We start from the raw sequence: 15,809 nt of genomic DNA on the forward strand, positions 1-15,809 counted from the left end.
CCCTGCTCCAGTGTGTTCCACTAACAAGTGTGTGTGTGCACTGTGATGGGTAAAATGCAGAGAACACATTTTGTGTGCATGCATGCATGGTCATGACAATAAAGGTCATTTCTTCTTCTTTCTCGACGAGAATTTCTTTGGATCGTGTTGCAGCTTTTTTAGATCTTTTGTCTGACTTGATTTTGCCAGGACATATTCTGTTGAAGTGATTTCTTGACTGAACAGGTCTGGAGGTAATTAGGCTTGGGTGTGATCAGAAAAAAAATAACCAAAAATTGTGATTAGCCACAATTAATTCATGATTTAACAAGGGAGGTAATTATTTTTTTCCACACAGGGCCAGGTAACTTTGAACAGTTTTTTTTCCTTAATAAATGAAATCACAATGGGAAAAAAAACAGCATTTTAAGTTCACTTGGGTTATATTTGTATGATATTTACATTTGTATGATGATCTTGAACATTCAAGTGGGGGAAACTATGCAAAAATATAAGAATTTGAGAAGGGGGCCAATACTTTTTCACAGCAGTGAAAGGACCATGACACACTGCGAAAGTTATTAAAACCTTGGATCTATATGCTCTTTATAATGTATTTTTGTAATACCATAATCTACCTTTTTGGCACTAATTGTATGTCAGCCAGAACAGCACAGTGGACCAACTGGTTAGCACATCTGCCTCACAGTCCTGAGGACCTGGGCTCAAATCCGGCCTCGCCTGTGTGGAGTTTGCATGCTCTCTCCGTGCCTGCGTGGGTTTTCTCAGGGTACTCCATTTTCCTCCCACATTCCAAAAACACGCATGGTAGGTCAACCCTAGTGAGGATAATTGAGGATTGTGGGTAATATCTCTTTTCCTTTTGTAAAGGTTGCTCAGGAGGAACCTGAGTAAAGATGTAAAGATAATTATGGTCCGTTTTGATGAACACTCTCGGAGAGGTATTCATTTTACAATCATTTAAAATTGTACTGTTTGTACTTTGCAGAATTGTACTGCATGAACCTAAATACTGAATATTTCAAACCTCTCACCTATGCCAGCACATTGCGTTGATGCCTAATAAAAGGTGTGTCACTCTTTTTTATTTTTATGTATTTATTTTTTTTACCTCATCTCTTTCTTGGAAGTACTTCACATCCAGGCCACACTCCATGATGACGCCAGACACGTCTCTCCCCAGGGTGAGCGGGAACTCGCTGCCCGTCTGATTAATATTGAGAGGGTCTCTCCTCATGGACAGGGTGGCAGCACCATAGCCCCCTGGCAGAGTGCAAGACATCATTATTGCACTGAATAATAGTTAATTATTGATTAAACATCTCGACATGACTTTTGTGTTACTTTTAATTTCACTATACAACTGCTTTCTGTGGTTTGATGCCCTTCAGAACATCTAGGACAGACAGAAAAACAAATGACAGGCATGTGTGAAGTGGATTTTTAACATTGTTCTTGTTGTAATAAGGATACATTATTATAGCATGTGGGTTCATCTGTGTCAAATCTAATTGCGGAGGTGGCAATAGTACTTAAACCGCACTCAGGTAGAAGTACAGAAACTTCAACTCCTGGTGTAAGTAAAAAAAAAAAAAAAAAGTACATGCTTTGAATTGACTTAGTAAAAAAAAAAAAAAAATTTTTACTTTTCTACTTGTCAGTTATATAAAATACTTGTTTTGATAATTTTGCACATGAAAAGAAAAGCATCTCTGCACATAAAAGTGCATAGTGCTCATACTGAGAAAAAAAAAACCTGCTAGCCAATTAAGATAACGTGTTTCCGTGGCTTTGCGAAAATTGCCAACATTGTGAACTGACAAACAAATAAGTCTAAATTAGCTAATTATAACAACAGAAAAAATACAATTGACCTGTACTTATTTTTTCAGATAAAATGAAAAAAATCGAACGCTCGAAGTTGGTGGTTTTTAGTCTGCCACAAGTCACAACTGCATTCGCCATGAATCAGTCTTGGAGCCGAAAACATCAAACAATTTTCTTCAATAATGTCACGGATGGGGAATATCTTGCTTCTCCCAATCTGCTGCGCCATTGTTATTAATGCTTCACATTGTTAGTCCCAAATACCTCAATCGAGCAATCAATCAAGATCTCTATTTAGGTCTTTTTAGGTCAACTCATCTGCAGAAGTTGAACATATTAGTGAGTCTATTTTGACAAAGTAAGGTGCAGAAAGTGCAGACAGCTGTTTTCAAATGTAGGGACTAAAAGTAATTTATTTATTTTTTTAAATCGCTCGAAAAACTAAATAGTCCTTAGTAAAGTACAAAACGCTGAACAATCTTCTTCTACATAGTAAGTATTTGTTGTTCGTAATTTCCCACCGCTGTCTGCTTGTCACAGAGTCCCAGTTTGAATGTTGGGGCCGTAAACGTGTCACTCGCCTCTCATGCTGACGTCAATTGGGTTCAGTCCTGCTGCAAACACCTTGACGATCACCTCGTTGGGGTAGTTGATGACCGGGAAGCTCGCATTTTTGCTGAAGCGCAGAACATCATTGGCTCCGTATTTATCAATCACCCATGCGGGCATGACAGTTCTGCAGCTGCTTGAGGTCTTGAAAAACCTGGAAACTGATGTTCTCGAAATGTTACAGTGAAATAACCACCTACTGTCCACCACACGTCTAATCGCTGACATGTCTGAAAAGTTGAATTATCAACAAATTAGACCCACATTTCCATCCCTGTGGGAAAAGGGACTGTTATACCTGCAAAGCACATCATTAAGCTGACGCTAATGTTTCTGACAGCACGACTACCTTCTTACTGTAAACATTTCCTCTCTTTTAATGATCATATTGGAGAAAGTGAAATGTTTCGTCCTTTCAAGCGACCACTTCCTGAAATGAGGGCTTACTCTTCTCAACCAATCAGAGCCAAGGTTGAACGAGCACAAGCCAATGAAACAAAGCGTTCTTACAGTCGCCGGACTTTCCCCCAAAACATGGCAGCTCTCTGGTGCTTGCGCCACACCGTGTTGAAGGTTGACAGCGAAATCCTCAAAGTAGCGTAAATATGCTCAACCTCACTTTACGAGAGGTTAGTACGGCTTGGGTGTTTAAAAATTGCCTCTTTGCTTCATTAAATCATACATAATAGACCACTCTGCCTGAAGCAGGCTTGTGTTTACAGCGTGTGTTTGTCGAATATCGACTTTTAGCTCTGTACTACATGAATGTCGACATAGCTAAATAACGTTGTGGCTCTTATACCGGTATATTCTTCGTGTTTAGTTTGTAACACTTCCAGAATAATTTGACTACAGACAATAACACACACACACACAGCATCCAAACTTTGGACGTACTTTTGAATTTTCCAGGTTTCCGTTGCATTCAGAGAGGGAAAGATCTCTCCAACTGAGCTGTGTAGGAAATGCTTGAACCGCATCAAGCAGAACCAGCATCTAAATGCTTACATCACAGTGACAGAGGAACTAGCCTTGAAGCAGGCTCAAGAAGCAGAGACCAGACTACTAAGAGGTGAAAGAACAGCTCCTGTGGAAGTATCATACTGCATGTGTGTTCGGTTAGTCACGGCAATATTTTCTGATCTTCAATAGGTACCCCTAAAGGTCCTCTTGATGGAATCCCTTTCGCAGTCAAAGACAACTTTTGCACGAAAAATGTCAAGACCACATGTGCGTCGAGGATGCTTAAAGGTATGAGGACACAAATGCGCATTATGTGTTCATTCAATGGTATTTATAAGCAGCGTCGATTAGCTGATTGTCCCTGTTGCAGACTACACTCCACCGTACAGCGCTACAGTCGTGCAGAAGCTGTTTGACCAGGGAGCTGTTCTCATTGGGAAGACCAACATGGACGAGTTTGCCATGGGGTATAAGCATTGCTGGCGATATCAAACATTTAATGCACGGCATGTTTGCGTCGTACCGTATTTCCTCAAATAGTGGCATCCACTCTTGATTCATTTGATCTCTCGTCACGTCATCCAAAAAATAAACAACTATATCTCTATTTTTTGTTCTTTCTTTCGAATAGCGAGCGGATCCACTCGGTGGCCGTAATTACCTTTAATGTGTCGTCTGGTACCACAATGTGTGCTGATGATATCATTACCGAAGCAACAAAGCTGTAGGGCTGGGCAATATGGCCTTAAAATAAAATCTCTAATTTGTTTGACTAAACTCCAATTTCATTTATTAAGCTATTTTAGAAATTATATTATATAATAATGGTAGAAAAGGTATATAAAAATGACATGATTGAAATGTTTTTCCCTAAGGATGAACTTTCATTGACATCTACAGAAATACTGGTAATAGAAATAAATCTTTCTTTAAAGATAACAAGAAAGTGCTTTCTTTTAGAAAAATGCTCCTTTCATTAAAACATGTTTGTGAATGTGATCCTTAATAAACTAACAACAGATGTTTTAACATTGAATCATTTTGAGTACAAATGGGTTTTTTGGTTTTCATTTCATTATATTATTATTGTAAATTGTTGGTTGCGGGCGAATGAAAAACGTATAATGTCAGATATCATACAAATATTTGAGGATAAACAAATTAAACTCAGCCACAGTTTAAGGAAATATGAAATATATCAGTCGCAGCAGTCATTTGTCAGCATATTGCCTGTCTTTGTCTTCCAGTTCGGGCAGTACTGATGGTGCATTTGGGCCAGTGAGGAACCCGTGGAGCTACGCTACTCCCTACTGTGAGCGCACCGGTGCGGTACCGGACTCTGACTGGGTTATCTCTGGAGGAAGTTCAGGAGGAAGCGCAGCAGCTGTGGCCTCCCTGACCAGTTACCTGTGAGGCATCACCTGCTTCAATCTAAAAAAAAAATGTAACAAAGTGAAAGAGAGTGACATTGTAATATTGTCTTCCTGGTAGAGCTTTAGGGTCGGACACAGGTGGTTCCACCCGTAACCCAGGAGCACTGTGTGGTGTTGTGGCTCTGAAGCCAACGTATGGGCTGCTGTCAAGATATGGCCTTATACCTCTGGTCAACTCCTTTGACGTTCCAGGCATTATGACACGAAGTGCCAGCGATGCAGCCATTATTTTAAGTAGGTTGTGATTGGAAATTTAACCCCATAGCAATGACTGACATACATTAGATGGTTTTAGAAATCTTTTCAAAATTGTGAATTTGAATCACATTGCAGTGATATATTGGGATAATAGACTGTTCTTCCATTATGATTTTGATAGGACTGTATATCATTGCTTTTTATTTGCTGAATGCATAAGTGAAATCATATGGTTATACTGCCTGAAGTTAAAACTTTGAGTTGTCTTGCAATGGGATTTCAGAGAGCGGTGGGGGCTTTTAGCAAGCTCCTTTATTTGTGTGCTTTGGCATGTCAATACAGCTATGGACGATTAATGAATGAATTAATTCTTTCATGGCAATGAAGTAAACATTTTGTTGGTAAATGCTGTTGATTTTGAAAGACTTTTTTTTTTTTTAATGTTGTTGTTACAGAGAAAATGGTGGGTGGCCCTACGATAAGGGCGGTGTCTTATCATGTCCCACACATGCTACATGGGTACGAAAACCCCAGACAGCTACATGATGTCTTTTATAGACTGATAGAGCTGTTTACATATATACTTTTTTGAATAGAGGAAGTCCAGATGTAGATTTTATTGTCCATATATGTTCAGTGGTTAAAAAGCTGGGGCGTACAGGTCAAAGGTCACATCAATCATGATTATTATTATTTTTTTTGGACAAAGGCCATCATCGATCATAATCGATCACCCCTTAACAACTTTTTTAGTACTGTCTATATATCTGCCCTGTCTCATGCAAGTGAGCCAGCTCTCATCCGCCCAGTATACTGCTGGAATAGATAGGAAGATTTACATGGTTGATACATTTCACACTTGATGGGTAGGCAGGCACTGCAGGGATCAATTATTGGTATACAAGCAATTCAAAAGTACATTTTCCATAATATGTCCCTTTAAAGTTACCAAGTATGCTTGCTTGTCCTATAATAGGCCTCTCGAAATCAAATATAGGCAGGTTATTCATTTGTTCTTTCGTAAACATCAGAAGTGTTGAAACGTTACTGAAAAAGCTTATCTGTGATCTTGTTGACACATCAACCAGGTATTCTCCAAGGCGTTGACACAAAAGACTCAACAACAGTTCCTGCACCCCCATCGTCAACAGAGCTGCCTGAAAACCTAGACGTCAAGAACCTCTTCGTAGGCATTCCAAAGGTTAATTTACGCTTGTATCTTCATAGGGCTCTCATTCATAGATGTGCAAATGAAACATTTTCACACCAGAAATGTATTGAAACCTTTTCTCTCCTGTAATGATATCTTTATAATTATATGTATATAATATAATGAATAAATATATTGATAAATATAATTATATTATTTCATTGTATTTTTTGCCCAAATTCCAATGAATTTGGGACATTCTGTAAAATGTAAATAAAAACAATACAATGATTTGCAAATCCTTCAGCCTATATTCAATTGAATACACTACAAAGACAAGATCTTAAATGTTCAAACTGATCAACTTAGTTTCTTTGCAAACATTCACTCATTTTGAATGTAATGCCTGCAACACCTTCCAAAAAAGCGTGGATAGTGGCATATTTACCACTGTGTCATATAACTTTTCCTTTTAACAACACTCATTAAGCGATTGGAAACTGAGGACACTAATTGTTGGAACTCTATAGGTGGAAAGCTTTCCCATTTTTGCTTGATGATCAACTTCATTTGCTCTGTCCCCATTATCGTATTTTGTGCTTTACAATGCACCACACATTTTCAATAGGGAGACAGGCAGGCCAGTCTCGTACTTGCACTCTTTTACTAAAAATCCAGGCAATTGTAACATGAGCAGAATGTGACTTGGCATTGTCTTGTTGAAATAAGCAGGGATGCCCCTGAATAAGAAGTTGCTTGAATGACAGCAATGGTTTGTCTGTGTGCGCTGCCATTGGCTGGTGACCAGTTCAGGGTGTACCCCGCCTCTCGCCCAGAGTCAGCTGAGATGAGCGCCAGCATGCCTGTGACCCTAGTGAGGATAAGTGGTATGGAAAATGAATGGATCCTTTTCTCAAGGCTTCCTGAACCCACGTGGCAAGATCCTTTACACAATGATGATGTTTTTTAACGCAGTGCCACCAGAGGGATCAAAGTTCACAAGCATTCATGTTGGTTTTTGGCCTTGCCGCTTACGTGCAGAGATTTCTCCTGATTCTCCGAATCTTTTGACGATGATATGGACCATAGATGATGAAATGCCTAAATGCCTTGCAATTGTATGTAGAGAAACATTGTTCTCAAACTGTTGGACTATTTGCTCACAGTAGTTCACAAAGTGGTGAACCTTGCCTCATCCTTGCTTGTGAACAACTGAGCCTTTCGGGGATGCTCCTTTTATACCCAATCATGACACTCACCTGTTTCCAATTAACCTGTTCACCTGTGGAATATTCCAAACAGGTTTTTTTTTTTTTTTAGTATACCTCAACTTTTGTTGCCACTGTCCCAGCTTTTTTGGATCGTGTTGCAGGCATCAAATTCAAAATAAGAGAATATTTAAAAAAAAACAAAAAAAAAACAACAATAACATTCATCAGTTTGAACATTAAATATCTTGTCTTTGTAGTGTATTCAACTGAACATAGGTTGAAAAGGATTTGCAAATCATTATATTGTGTTTTGACTTATGTTTCGCACAACATCCCATCTTCATTAGAATTGGCGTTTGTATTATTGTCATTACCTTTCTTCTTTGATTGGCTTGGAGAAATAATTTGCCATCCATTTCAGTTACAAAATGTGTTAGCAGATATGCTTGCTTGCCCTTCAAAGGGCAATACTAGTATATCACATACAAACAGTACTTAATACAGCATTACATTCTTCATGTTCATCACAAATACTCGCGGTTGTTACCATGGCAACTAGGATTACCTTCTTTCAGTATTATTGGTAGACCACCCAGGACACCTCTCTTGGGTTTGCACTAGTATAAATGTCCATGCTTCTGTCACTGCTGTGTTCTGCTTTTGAATACCATAATTAAATGGGCATTGCATCAATTCCCACTATATGCACTGTACAACAAACAGTAGAGAGAATGGATGGCTGGATGTTTACTACCGTCAATGTGTCCAAATGTAAGCTATCATGCGATCTTATTTGACACCTGCGATAGCTAAAGCTTTGTGTGTGTGTGTGTGTGTGTGTGTGTGTATGTGTGTGTGTGTGTGTCCCATCGGGTTCAGGAGTTCTACCCCCCTGGACTGTCCAAGGAAACTGTTTCAGAGTGGAGTCGGGTAGCTGACATGTTTGAGAAATCGGGTGCACGCGTGGAGCAAGTGTCCCTTCCCCACAGTCAGTATTCCACTGCCTGTTACCACATTTTGTGCTGCGCTGAGGTGGCATCGAACATGGCGTGTTTCGATGGCCTACAGTATGGTAAGAACCTACAGACGGAGCTTTCATATACCACATACATTGGGGGTTGGACAGGAAGTCTGTTTTTTGGTTACTATTCATTGAAAAGCTAGAGAGAAAGTCCCCCGTATCCTCTCTCATATAGACATATTGATGTTTGAAGATGATGAGGATAATAATACATATTTGTTCCCATTGATCAGGCCATCGTAGCCAAATGGACAGTTCCACAGAGGTCATGTATGCCACCACACGACATGAGGGTTTCAATGATGTTGTGAGAGGCAGGATATTATGTGGAAACTACTTCTTGCTGAAACAGTAAGACAACTTTTTTTTCTCATGAGACAATAATTTATATTGGATGGACAATGTACGGATGAATGGAAATTGTATGAATTGATGGGACTGCACAGCACTGCAATGCTGATAAAACCAAGAAGACAGCATATCACGGGCTTACCAATTGTTTTGGCCCACTTCTGCTTGCCGGTCTTGTCTTGTTTAGAAATATTAAGATTCCAACTGCTATGAAGTTCTTTGCCTGTGTGGAGTTTGCAGGTTTGCTCCGGGCACTCCGGTTTCCTCCCACAGCCCCAAAACATGCATGGTAGGTTAATTGAAGACTCTAAATTGCCCGTAGGTGTGAGTGCGAGTGCGAATGGTTGGTTGTCTATATGTGCCCTGTGATTGGCTGGCGACCAGTTCAGGGTGTACCTGCCTCTTGCCCAGTTAAGTGGGATAGGCTCCAGCATGACCATGACGCTAGGGAGGAGAAGCTTTATGGAAAATGGATGGATGGCTGTCTATTTCTAAGTCATCAGCTCGCATTGCATACTACAAAGATGGCAACCCTCAAGTGTGTTAAAACATATTTATCTTTTTTTTTTTACACCATTAAAACAGTTCCCACATGTTAAAAATACCCCAAGGATCAAGAATGATAAAACACATTTCCCACAATACTTGTCGCTGAAACCAGCCCGTTTAAAGGGGCAGCCCGCCCTCATGCAAACGAGCCTGCCCTCATCCTGCCCCACATACAACAGGGCCAGTGGCGAGAACAGATTTCATTACCGTGACAGCGAGAGGCAGAAGTAGACGTGGGTGCACTTAATGCCTTTCAGAGACCCATCTATTTGTATACAAGCTCTTTAAATTTTACTTTCCGTAGTATATCTGCTTTGAACGAACTATAATAACAGCGCTTTGGAAGAATATATATCATAAACCGGTTATTTAATACAATCAATTAATTCTTTTCAGATTTCAGTGATTTAGTGAATATTTTTCCAAGATCCTTTGAACATATTTTCTTCTTTCTCCAACATTGTAACCTTTTCCTCCCACTTTGTCAGAAACTACGAGCATTACTTCTTGAAAGCCCAGAGGGTTTGTCGACTGATTGCAGACGATTTCAAACACGTGTTCAACTCGGGTGTCGATGTTCTGCTGACACCCATCACTCTCTCAGACGCCCCGCGTTACAACGACTTCGCACAAGAAGACAACCGCACGCGCAGCTTGCAGGAGGATGTCTTCACCATTCCCGCCAACACGGCAGGTAAAGACAAAGCAAGCTGAGAGAGGAAGTTAAAAGTTTCATATCGAAAAAGGTATTTTTGTACGGGCCTGAGCACAAAAAGCCACAAAAGATGCCATGCAAAATCTTTCATAAGCTAATACAATGGGCTCTTTTTACATTGGTATTTACAGCCGCAACCACTGTTTTAATATAGCCATCATCAAAACATCACATTAATTCATGTGTGACTACTTACCCTAGCACACAATTGTTGATTATTTTTTATTTTTGTTTTTTTTGGGGGGCGGTTGTAAAATTGAAAGTTTGCTTGTTTTTTTTCTTGACGTTTGTCTCATGGTTTGGATTTATTTATTTTTTTTACCCCTGCCATGCAAGATGTTTTTATCACAGTTAATTAATGATAAATTAACTAATCCAGTAAATGCACAACCTACTCCAGTGCTTTTAATTTTTGTCTGGGATGCACAGTACTACTTCATCCGTTAAAGTGCCTTTATTCAGGTGGTATTATTTTATTTTTCATATTTTACTAACTAATATTTTGACATGGGCGGCACAGTGACCGCCTCACAGTTCTGAGGACCCGGATTCAAATCCGGCCTCGTCTGTGCGGAGTTTGCATGTTCTCACCATGGCTGCGTGGGTTTTCTCCGGGTATTCTGGTTTCCAAAAACATGCATTGCAGGTTAATTGAAGACTCTAAATTGCCCGTAGGTGTGAATGTGACTGTGAATGGTTGTTTGTCTAGATGTGCTCTGCGATTGGCTGGCGACCAGTTCAGAGTGTACCCCGCCTCTCGCCCAAAGTCGGCTGGGATAGGCTCCAGCACACCCGCAACCTCAGTGAGGATAAGCGGCACAGAAAATAGATGAATGGATATTTTGACAAGAAACCTTTACTGACATGTTTGCCTTCAGGTCATTCGGTCGACTTCTTCCTGTTCGTTATCACTCTCCAAATTAACGTGTAACTACGCTGAAGATCCTAATCATCACCTTTCCATGAACTGTCCTTCATCTCTCGTTTTTCCTCCCTCCAGGTCTCCCCGCTGTTTCTGTGCCAACTTCCTTATCCAGAAAAGGCCTTCCCATTGGCTTACAGCTCATAGGGCCCGCCTTCCGAGACAAGAAGCTGCTTAGTGTTGCCCAGTGGATCGAACAAAGGGTTGGGTTTCCCTCCATCAGTGACTTTGAGGAATCCAGCAGGCAGAGTTCCAGTTACAATCATAGCTTTGCAGGGGTGCAGAGATGAATAAATGAGATGAAGTAGTAGCCCACTGTAACCTCTGCAATCCGGTATGAGATAATCATGTATTAGAGATTGAAATTATTTTATTGCCTTACTGTGACTCTTAATCCGGCGGCACAGTGGCCGACTGGTTAGAGCGTCAGCCTCACAGTTCTGAGGACCCGGGTTCAATCCCCGGCCCCGCCTGTGTGGAGTTTGCATGTTCTCCCCGTGCCTGCGTGGGTTTTCTCCGGGCACTCCGGTTTCCTCCCACATCCCAAAAACATGCATGAATTGGAGACTCTAAATTACCCGTAGGCATGACTGTGAGTGCGAATGGTTGTTTGTTCCTATGTGCCCTGCGATTGGCTGGCAACCAGTTCAGGGTGTACCCCGCCTCCTGCCCGATGACAGCTAGGATTGGCTCCAGCACGCCCGCGACCCTAGTGAGGAGAAGCGGCTCAGAAAATGAATGAATGAATGAATGACTCTTAATCCAGTAAAAAGGAACAGACTTCAGCCATGTGACCAGAGCCAAATGTTGATAGTTAGTTACTACATCTTGACCCATGTAAAATAATAGAGATTTTAATGTGTACACTTTCTTCCTCTGTGTTTCAACCGCTCAACCCTTTGATAGGAATTACAGTGCCGTGAAAAAAGTATTTGCCCCGTCTCAAATCTGGCCAAAATATCTCAAAAAGAGGCAACAAAATGCCACAATCCAAATACATTTAACAGATGAGAAATAAAGTAATTGACATTAATCAGTCTGGGAAGGATTACAAAGCCATTTCTAAAACTCTAGGACTCCAATGAACCATGGTGAGCATCATTGTCCCCAAATGGAGAAAACATAGATCAGTGCTGAACCTTCCCAGGAGTGGCCAGCCTACAAAAATTACTCCCAAGAGCAACAGCGAGCAACAGTTCGTGACTTCAAACTGAACCACACTTGGTTTCTGCAGCAGGACAACGATCCAAAACACATTAGCAAGTCAACTTGTGAGTGGCTTTAAAAAAAAAAAAAAAAGGTTTTGGAGTGGCCTTGTCATAGTCCAGACTTGAATCCGATTGGAATGCTGGGGCATGTCCTTTAAAAGGTTGGGGAATTGATTTTTCCCACACAGAGCCAAGTAGCTTTGAAGTTATTTTTCCTTCAAAAAATAAAATTTAAAAAACAGCATTTTATGTTTACTTTGGTATTTTGTGTTGCTACGTGAACATTTGTTTAAGAAAAAATAATAATAAGCACGCTTATTATCTTGGTTTAAGTTCTATAGAAGTGGAGCTTAATGACCATGAGGGAAGTGTGGATCTTAAGGTGAGACTAATTGAGAAGCTGTGCATTTAAATGTCACGTGAGCGCAGATGAAATTAGCCCAGTCCGCCAATAACAGAGCTGGAAAGGTGCTTAAAGAAGTGTTCACAGAAACTCAAATAACCTCCTCTTGGTGACTTGGGTTCCAAATAACCCTGACCTCGTTCCCTGCTAATTGGCCCAAATATGCTTGCTTGGATAATTAACATTTTAAATAAATGTATATACAAGTACCTGTTTAAATGTTTTTTCTGTTCTACATGGGAATTGAAGTCCTTTTGTCAATCTCTGACTCTATTCATACTGTACATTGACACTTATTTGAATAACTACAGTGAGCATTTCTATTTATATAAAAGTACCTGCATCATTTTCTCATTGTTAAGACTGCATCTCCCCAAATCCCAGGTCACAGTTGCTACAATTAGCTTCCTGGCTAAATTTAGATAACTCCTGCTGAAAGTAGCAATGCACCCATCCATCCATTTTCCGTACCGCTTATCCTCACTAGGGTCACGGGCGTGCTGGAGCCTATCTCAGCTATCTTCGGGCGAGAAGCAGGGTACACCCTGAACTGGTCGCCAGCCAATCGCAAGGCACATAGAAACAAACAACCATTCGCATTCACATTCACACCTACGGGCAATTTAGAGTCTTCGATTAACCTGCCATGCATGTTTTTGGGATGTGGGAGGAAACCCACGCAGGCATGGGAAGAAAATGGAAATTCCACACAGGGGGGATTTGAACCCTGGTCCTCAGAACGGAGTGGCAGATGCGCTAACCAGTCGTCCACTGTGCTGCCTCTCCTCATCTCTCAATTCATGTACTGTCTTTAAAGTAGCTGTTTTCTCTGGTGTGACCTGTACAAAAAACTACATTGTTCTACTAGTTACGTTAGTGTTGTCTTTTGTCAGCATTTAATGAAACAAGCTTAATTCGGGCAGAGAAAAACATGTCAAACCATTTATCATTATCACCAGTCACACACATTTTATGACATTCAAGCAATTGCAGGGACACCTGCACAATGGAATGTGATACGATACACAGTAGAGCTGTCTGTTTGAAAAAGTCTACTTGGACAAAAGCTAAGAATTGTCAGGTATTTCTTTTACACTACCAGTATGTCGCAGTGTATTTCTACATCAATGCAGACAAGACCCACTGTAATAAAGCTATCTGTCCCTTTTCTATAGCACTTGTCCTCATAAGGGTCACGAGCGAGATGGAGACGATCCCATCGGACTTTGGGTAAGGGCTGGGGTACCCCCTATTGCAGGACACGTTGAAAGTTGTGGTCAGGTCCTATTATTTATTAAATTTAAACATACTCAATCTTAAGTGTCACATTTTGAGCAGCAGGTTCCTTTGTAATGCATGGTGTTAATGTGCTTTTTGGGACTGGAGATGTCAAATGTTTTTCCAGACCACACTGCTGAAATGAAGTATGAGGGCATGTGCATAAGCAGTGTTAACCTGCCATTTCCAAAAACTGAGGTAAAGTTGTGGCTTCCTGAGTGACAAATAAGTCACATGCAAGCCACATCAAAAGCAGGTCACGCAGAACTTTATCTGCAGCAGACAGACAGCAAACCATTAGCAGGCTCTCATAGAGATAGCTGGCCACCATGGCAGCCAGATAATTGGCCACCCAGCTTGTATTTGGCCAATATATTTACAACGTGACCTCACATTAGGGTTCGTGGAGTGTCAATTCTCTCTAACAAATTCATCATGAAGCCCACTGAAGCATCATGTCATGGAGGCATATAATACATTGTGCTGCGACTTGCTCATTGATTTGTCACTAATGTTAAATTGCAAGGGAAATACAAATAGTACTCGCATTTTCACAAGTGTGAGATCAGTGTTGTCCAAGAAAAAAAAAAATCCTTGGTTTCAATTTCTCGAGTTCTGTGAATAGGATGTGGTGATCCAAATCTGCTATGGGTGCACATATGGCCGCGATAAAGATTATTTGTGTTTCTGAGGGGGGGATAAGTGGATTGATGCTCGTGAGGAACTGGGGCCTATCCCAGTTGATGTCAGGCAAAAGGTATGACTACACCCTGGACTTGTCAGTCAATCACACACCAAATTTGGCCTTTTTCATATTTTTCCACACTGCGATATTATTGGTCAGTCCTGACTCCCCACATGGGTCTGTTATTTTTTTAAATTATTATTAAACAATCCAAAGTGTTGAAAATAGTTTGAGAACATGAACAATACAATGTTTAATAACTCCCCCCAATTAATTTTTTTTATTCTAAGTTCTTGAAAAACAATGGTTTTGGAGATGCGAAGATTCCGCCCGACAGCTACTATTTGTGAGGTCAGAGGTCACCGATGCTGAACCTGAACATCCTCGTAACCTGTGTTGTAGTTCATCCAAAAGATTTAGCAAAGGTCAGGGCTCTCAAGTTCAATACCAAACACACCCAACCGTGCTGGCACACTGGTTCTGCAGCCACGCTGGAACAGAAGCAGGCGTTTTCCAAACCGAGTAGCATTAAATATTAAACGCTACACGCGCACACACAGATTAGGAGTGGTTGCACACAGTGCATGCCAAACAAAAGAGTACCAATTCGTAGGAAGCACACCTGTTTCCTGAATGTTGTCAGTAGTTGTTAGTTTCATGCTGGTAAGCCACAATGCAGTGAAATGATGCAGAGGAGTAACAAAGGTCTGAAAGCTATGATGCACTGGATTAATGATTTTATGATTTTAAAAAAAACAAAAAAACACTGTCTGACTGGTATGAGATTGTTTTGTCATAAAGTACAAAATATATATTGCGAGCCAATTGAATCAAGAAAGTTGAATTGTATATACTAATTTAAGGACAAATTTGGTGTAATATTAGATTTGTGGTTGTGTGTGTGTACTGGAAACCTCAGGCCATTCCTCTTCCTAAGATCAATCATGTTTGCTTTCTCTACTTTGTCAGCACACCCGAGCTCAGGTTTCCTTACATTTCAGGAGCTGTGTGGAGTGGCGGGAAGGGAAGACGAAGAAGGCTTTGAGTGGTCACACTCAGGCGGTCAACGAAAGCAGAAGTCTCGTCTCCATCACCCGGCCACATTCCGCTGCCATTCAAGAGTCTCTACTGAGCTGGAGGAATGCCACCGCAGCAAGGTCAAAAAGTCACCATCCTCACCTTCGAATATAAAAAAAACCCAAAGGAGAAACCTATGCAGTATGTGTAAAGGTGGTAACTGTGGCACCAGGAAGTAAGAGGAAGGAATGAGGGAGCAGGCCTATTCA

The 15,809-nt window shown here is 40.8% G+C and overlaps 2 protein-coding genes across 4 annotated transcripts in view; one reads left to right on the forward strand and one right to left on the reverse strand.

Moving 5' to 3' along the window:
* rtn4ip1 (reticulon 4 interacting protein 1) overlaps window positions 1-3,405 on the reverse strand; it is a 9,761-nt gene extending 6,356 nt beyond the window's left edge. The window contains exons 1-3 of one of the 3 annotated variants that reach the window (XM_061697413.1): window positions 3,334-3,405; window positions 2,409-2,597; window positions 1,112-1,263 (exon numbers count right to left, since the gene is read on the reverse strand). In XM_061697413.1, coding sequence (XP_061553397.1) covers window positions 1,112-1,263; window positions 2,409-2,597; window positions 3,334-3,361 — 369 coding nt within the window. In that variant the 5' untranslated portion in view covers window positions 3,362-3,405. Of the gene's footprint in view, window positions 1-1,111; window positions 1,264-2,408; window positions 2,859-3,333 lie in introns of those variants that run through there. The other 2 variants (XM_061697414.1, XM_061697412.1) reach the window with 2 other exon arrangements.
* qrsl1 (glutaminyl-tRNA amidotransferase subunit QRSL1) lies at window positions 2,960-12,795 on the forward strand. The gene is made up of 11 exons (XM_061697411.1): window positions 2,960-3,065; window positions 3,349-3,508; window positions 3,589-3,687; window positions 3,770-3,866; window positions 4,647-4,808; window positions 4,891-5,066; window positions 6,119-6,231; window positions 8,271-8,463; window positions 8,646-8,763; window positions 9,801-10,006; window positions 11,028-12,795. The coding sequence occupies exons 1-11, from the start codon at window positions 3,042-3,044 to the stop codon at window positions 11,237-11,239; spliced, it is 1,560 nt and encodes a 519-aa protein (XP_061553395.1). The 5' UTR covers window positions 2,960-3,041; the 3' UTR covers window positions 11,240-12,795.
* Window positions 12,796-15,809: the final 3,014 nt, after the last annotated feature.

Source organism: Phycodurus eques, chromosome 14, assembly GCF_024500275.1.
Source record: "Phycodurus eques isolate BA_2022a chromosome 14, UOR_Pequ_1.1, whole genome shotgun sequence".
Taxonomy (NCBI): domain Eukaryota; kingdom Metazoa; phylum Chordata; class Actinopteri; order Syngnathiformes; family Syngnathidae; genus Phycodurus; species Phycodurus eques.

Bases quoted from the DNA above. Each gene is read 5' to 3' on its own strand.
- qrsl1 (XM_061697411.1), top strand. From the start codon at position 3,042: ATGCTCAACCTCACTTTACGAGAG. The intron at 3,688-3,769 runs GTATGAGGACAC...TCCCTGTTGCAG, and splicing joins TGCGTCGAGGATGCTTAAAG to ACTACACTCCACCGTACAGC. The intron at 10,007-11,027 runs GTAAAGACAAAG...TCCTCCCTCCAG, and splicing joins CATTCCCGCCAACACGGCAG to GTCTCCCCGCTGTTTCTGTG.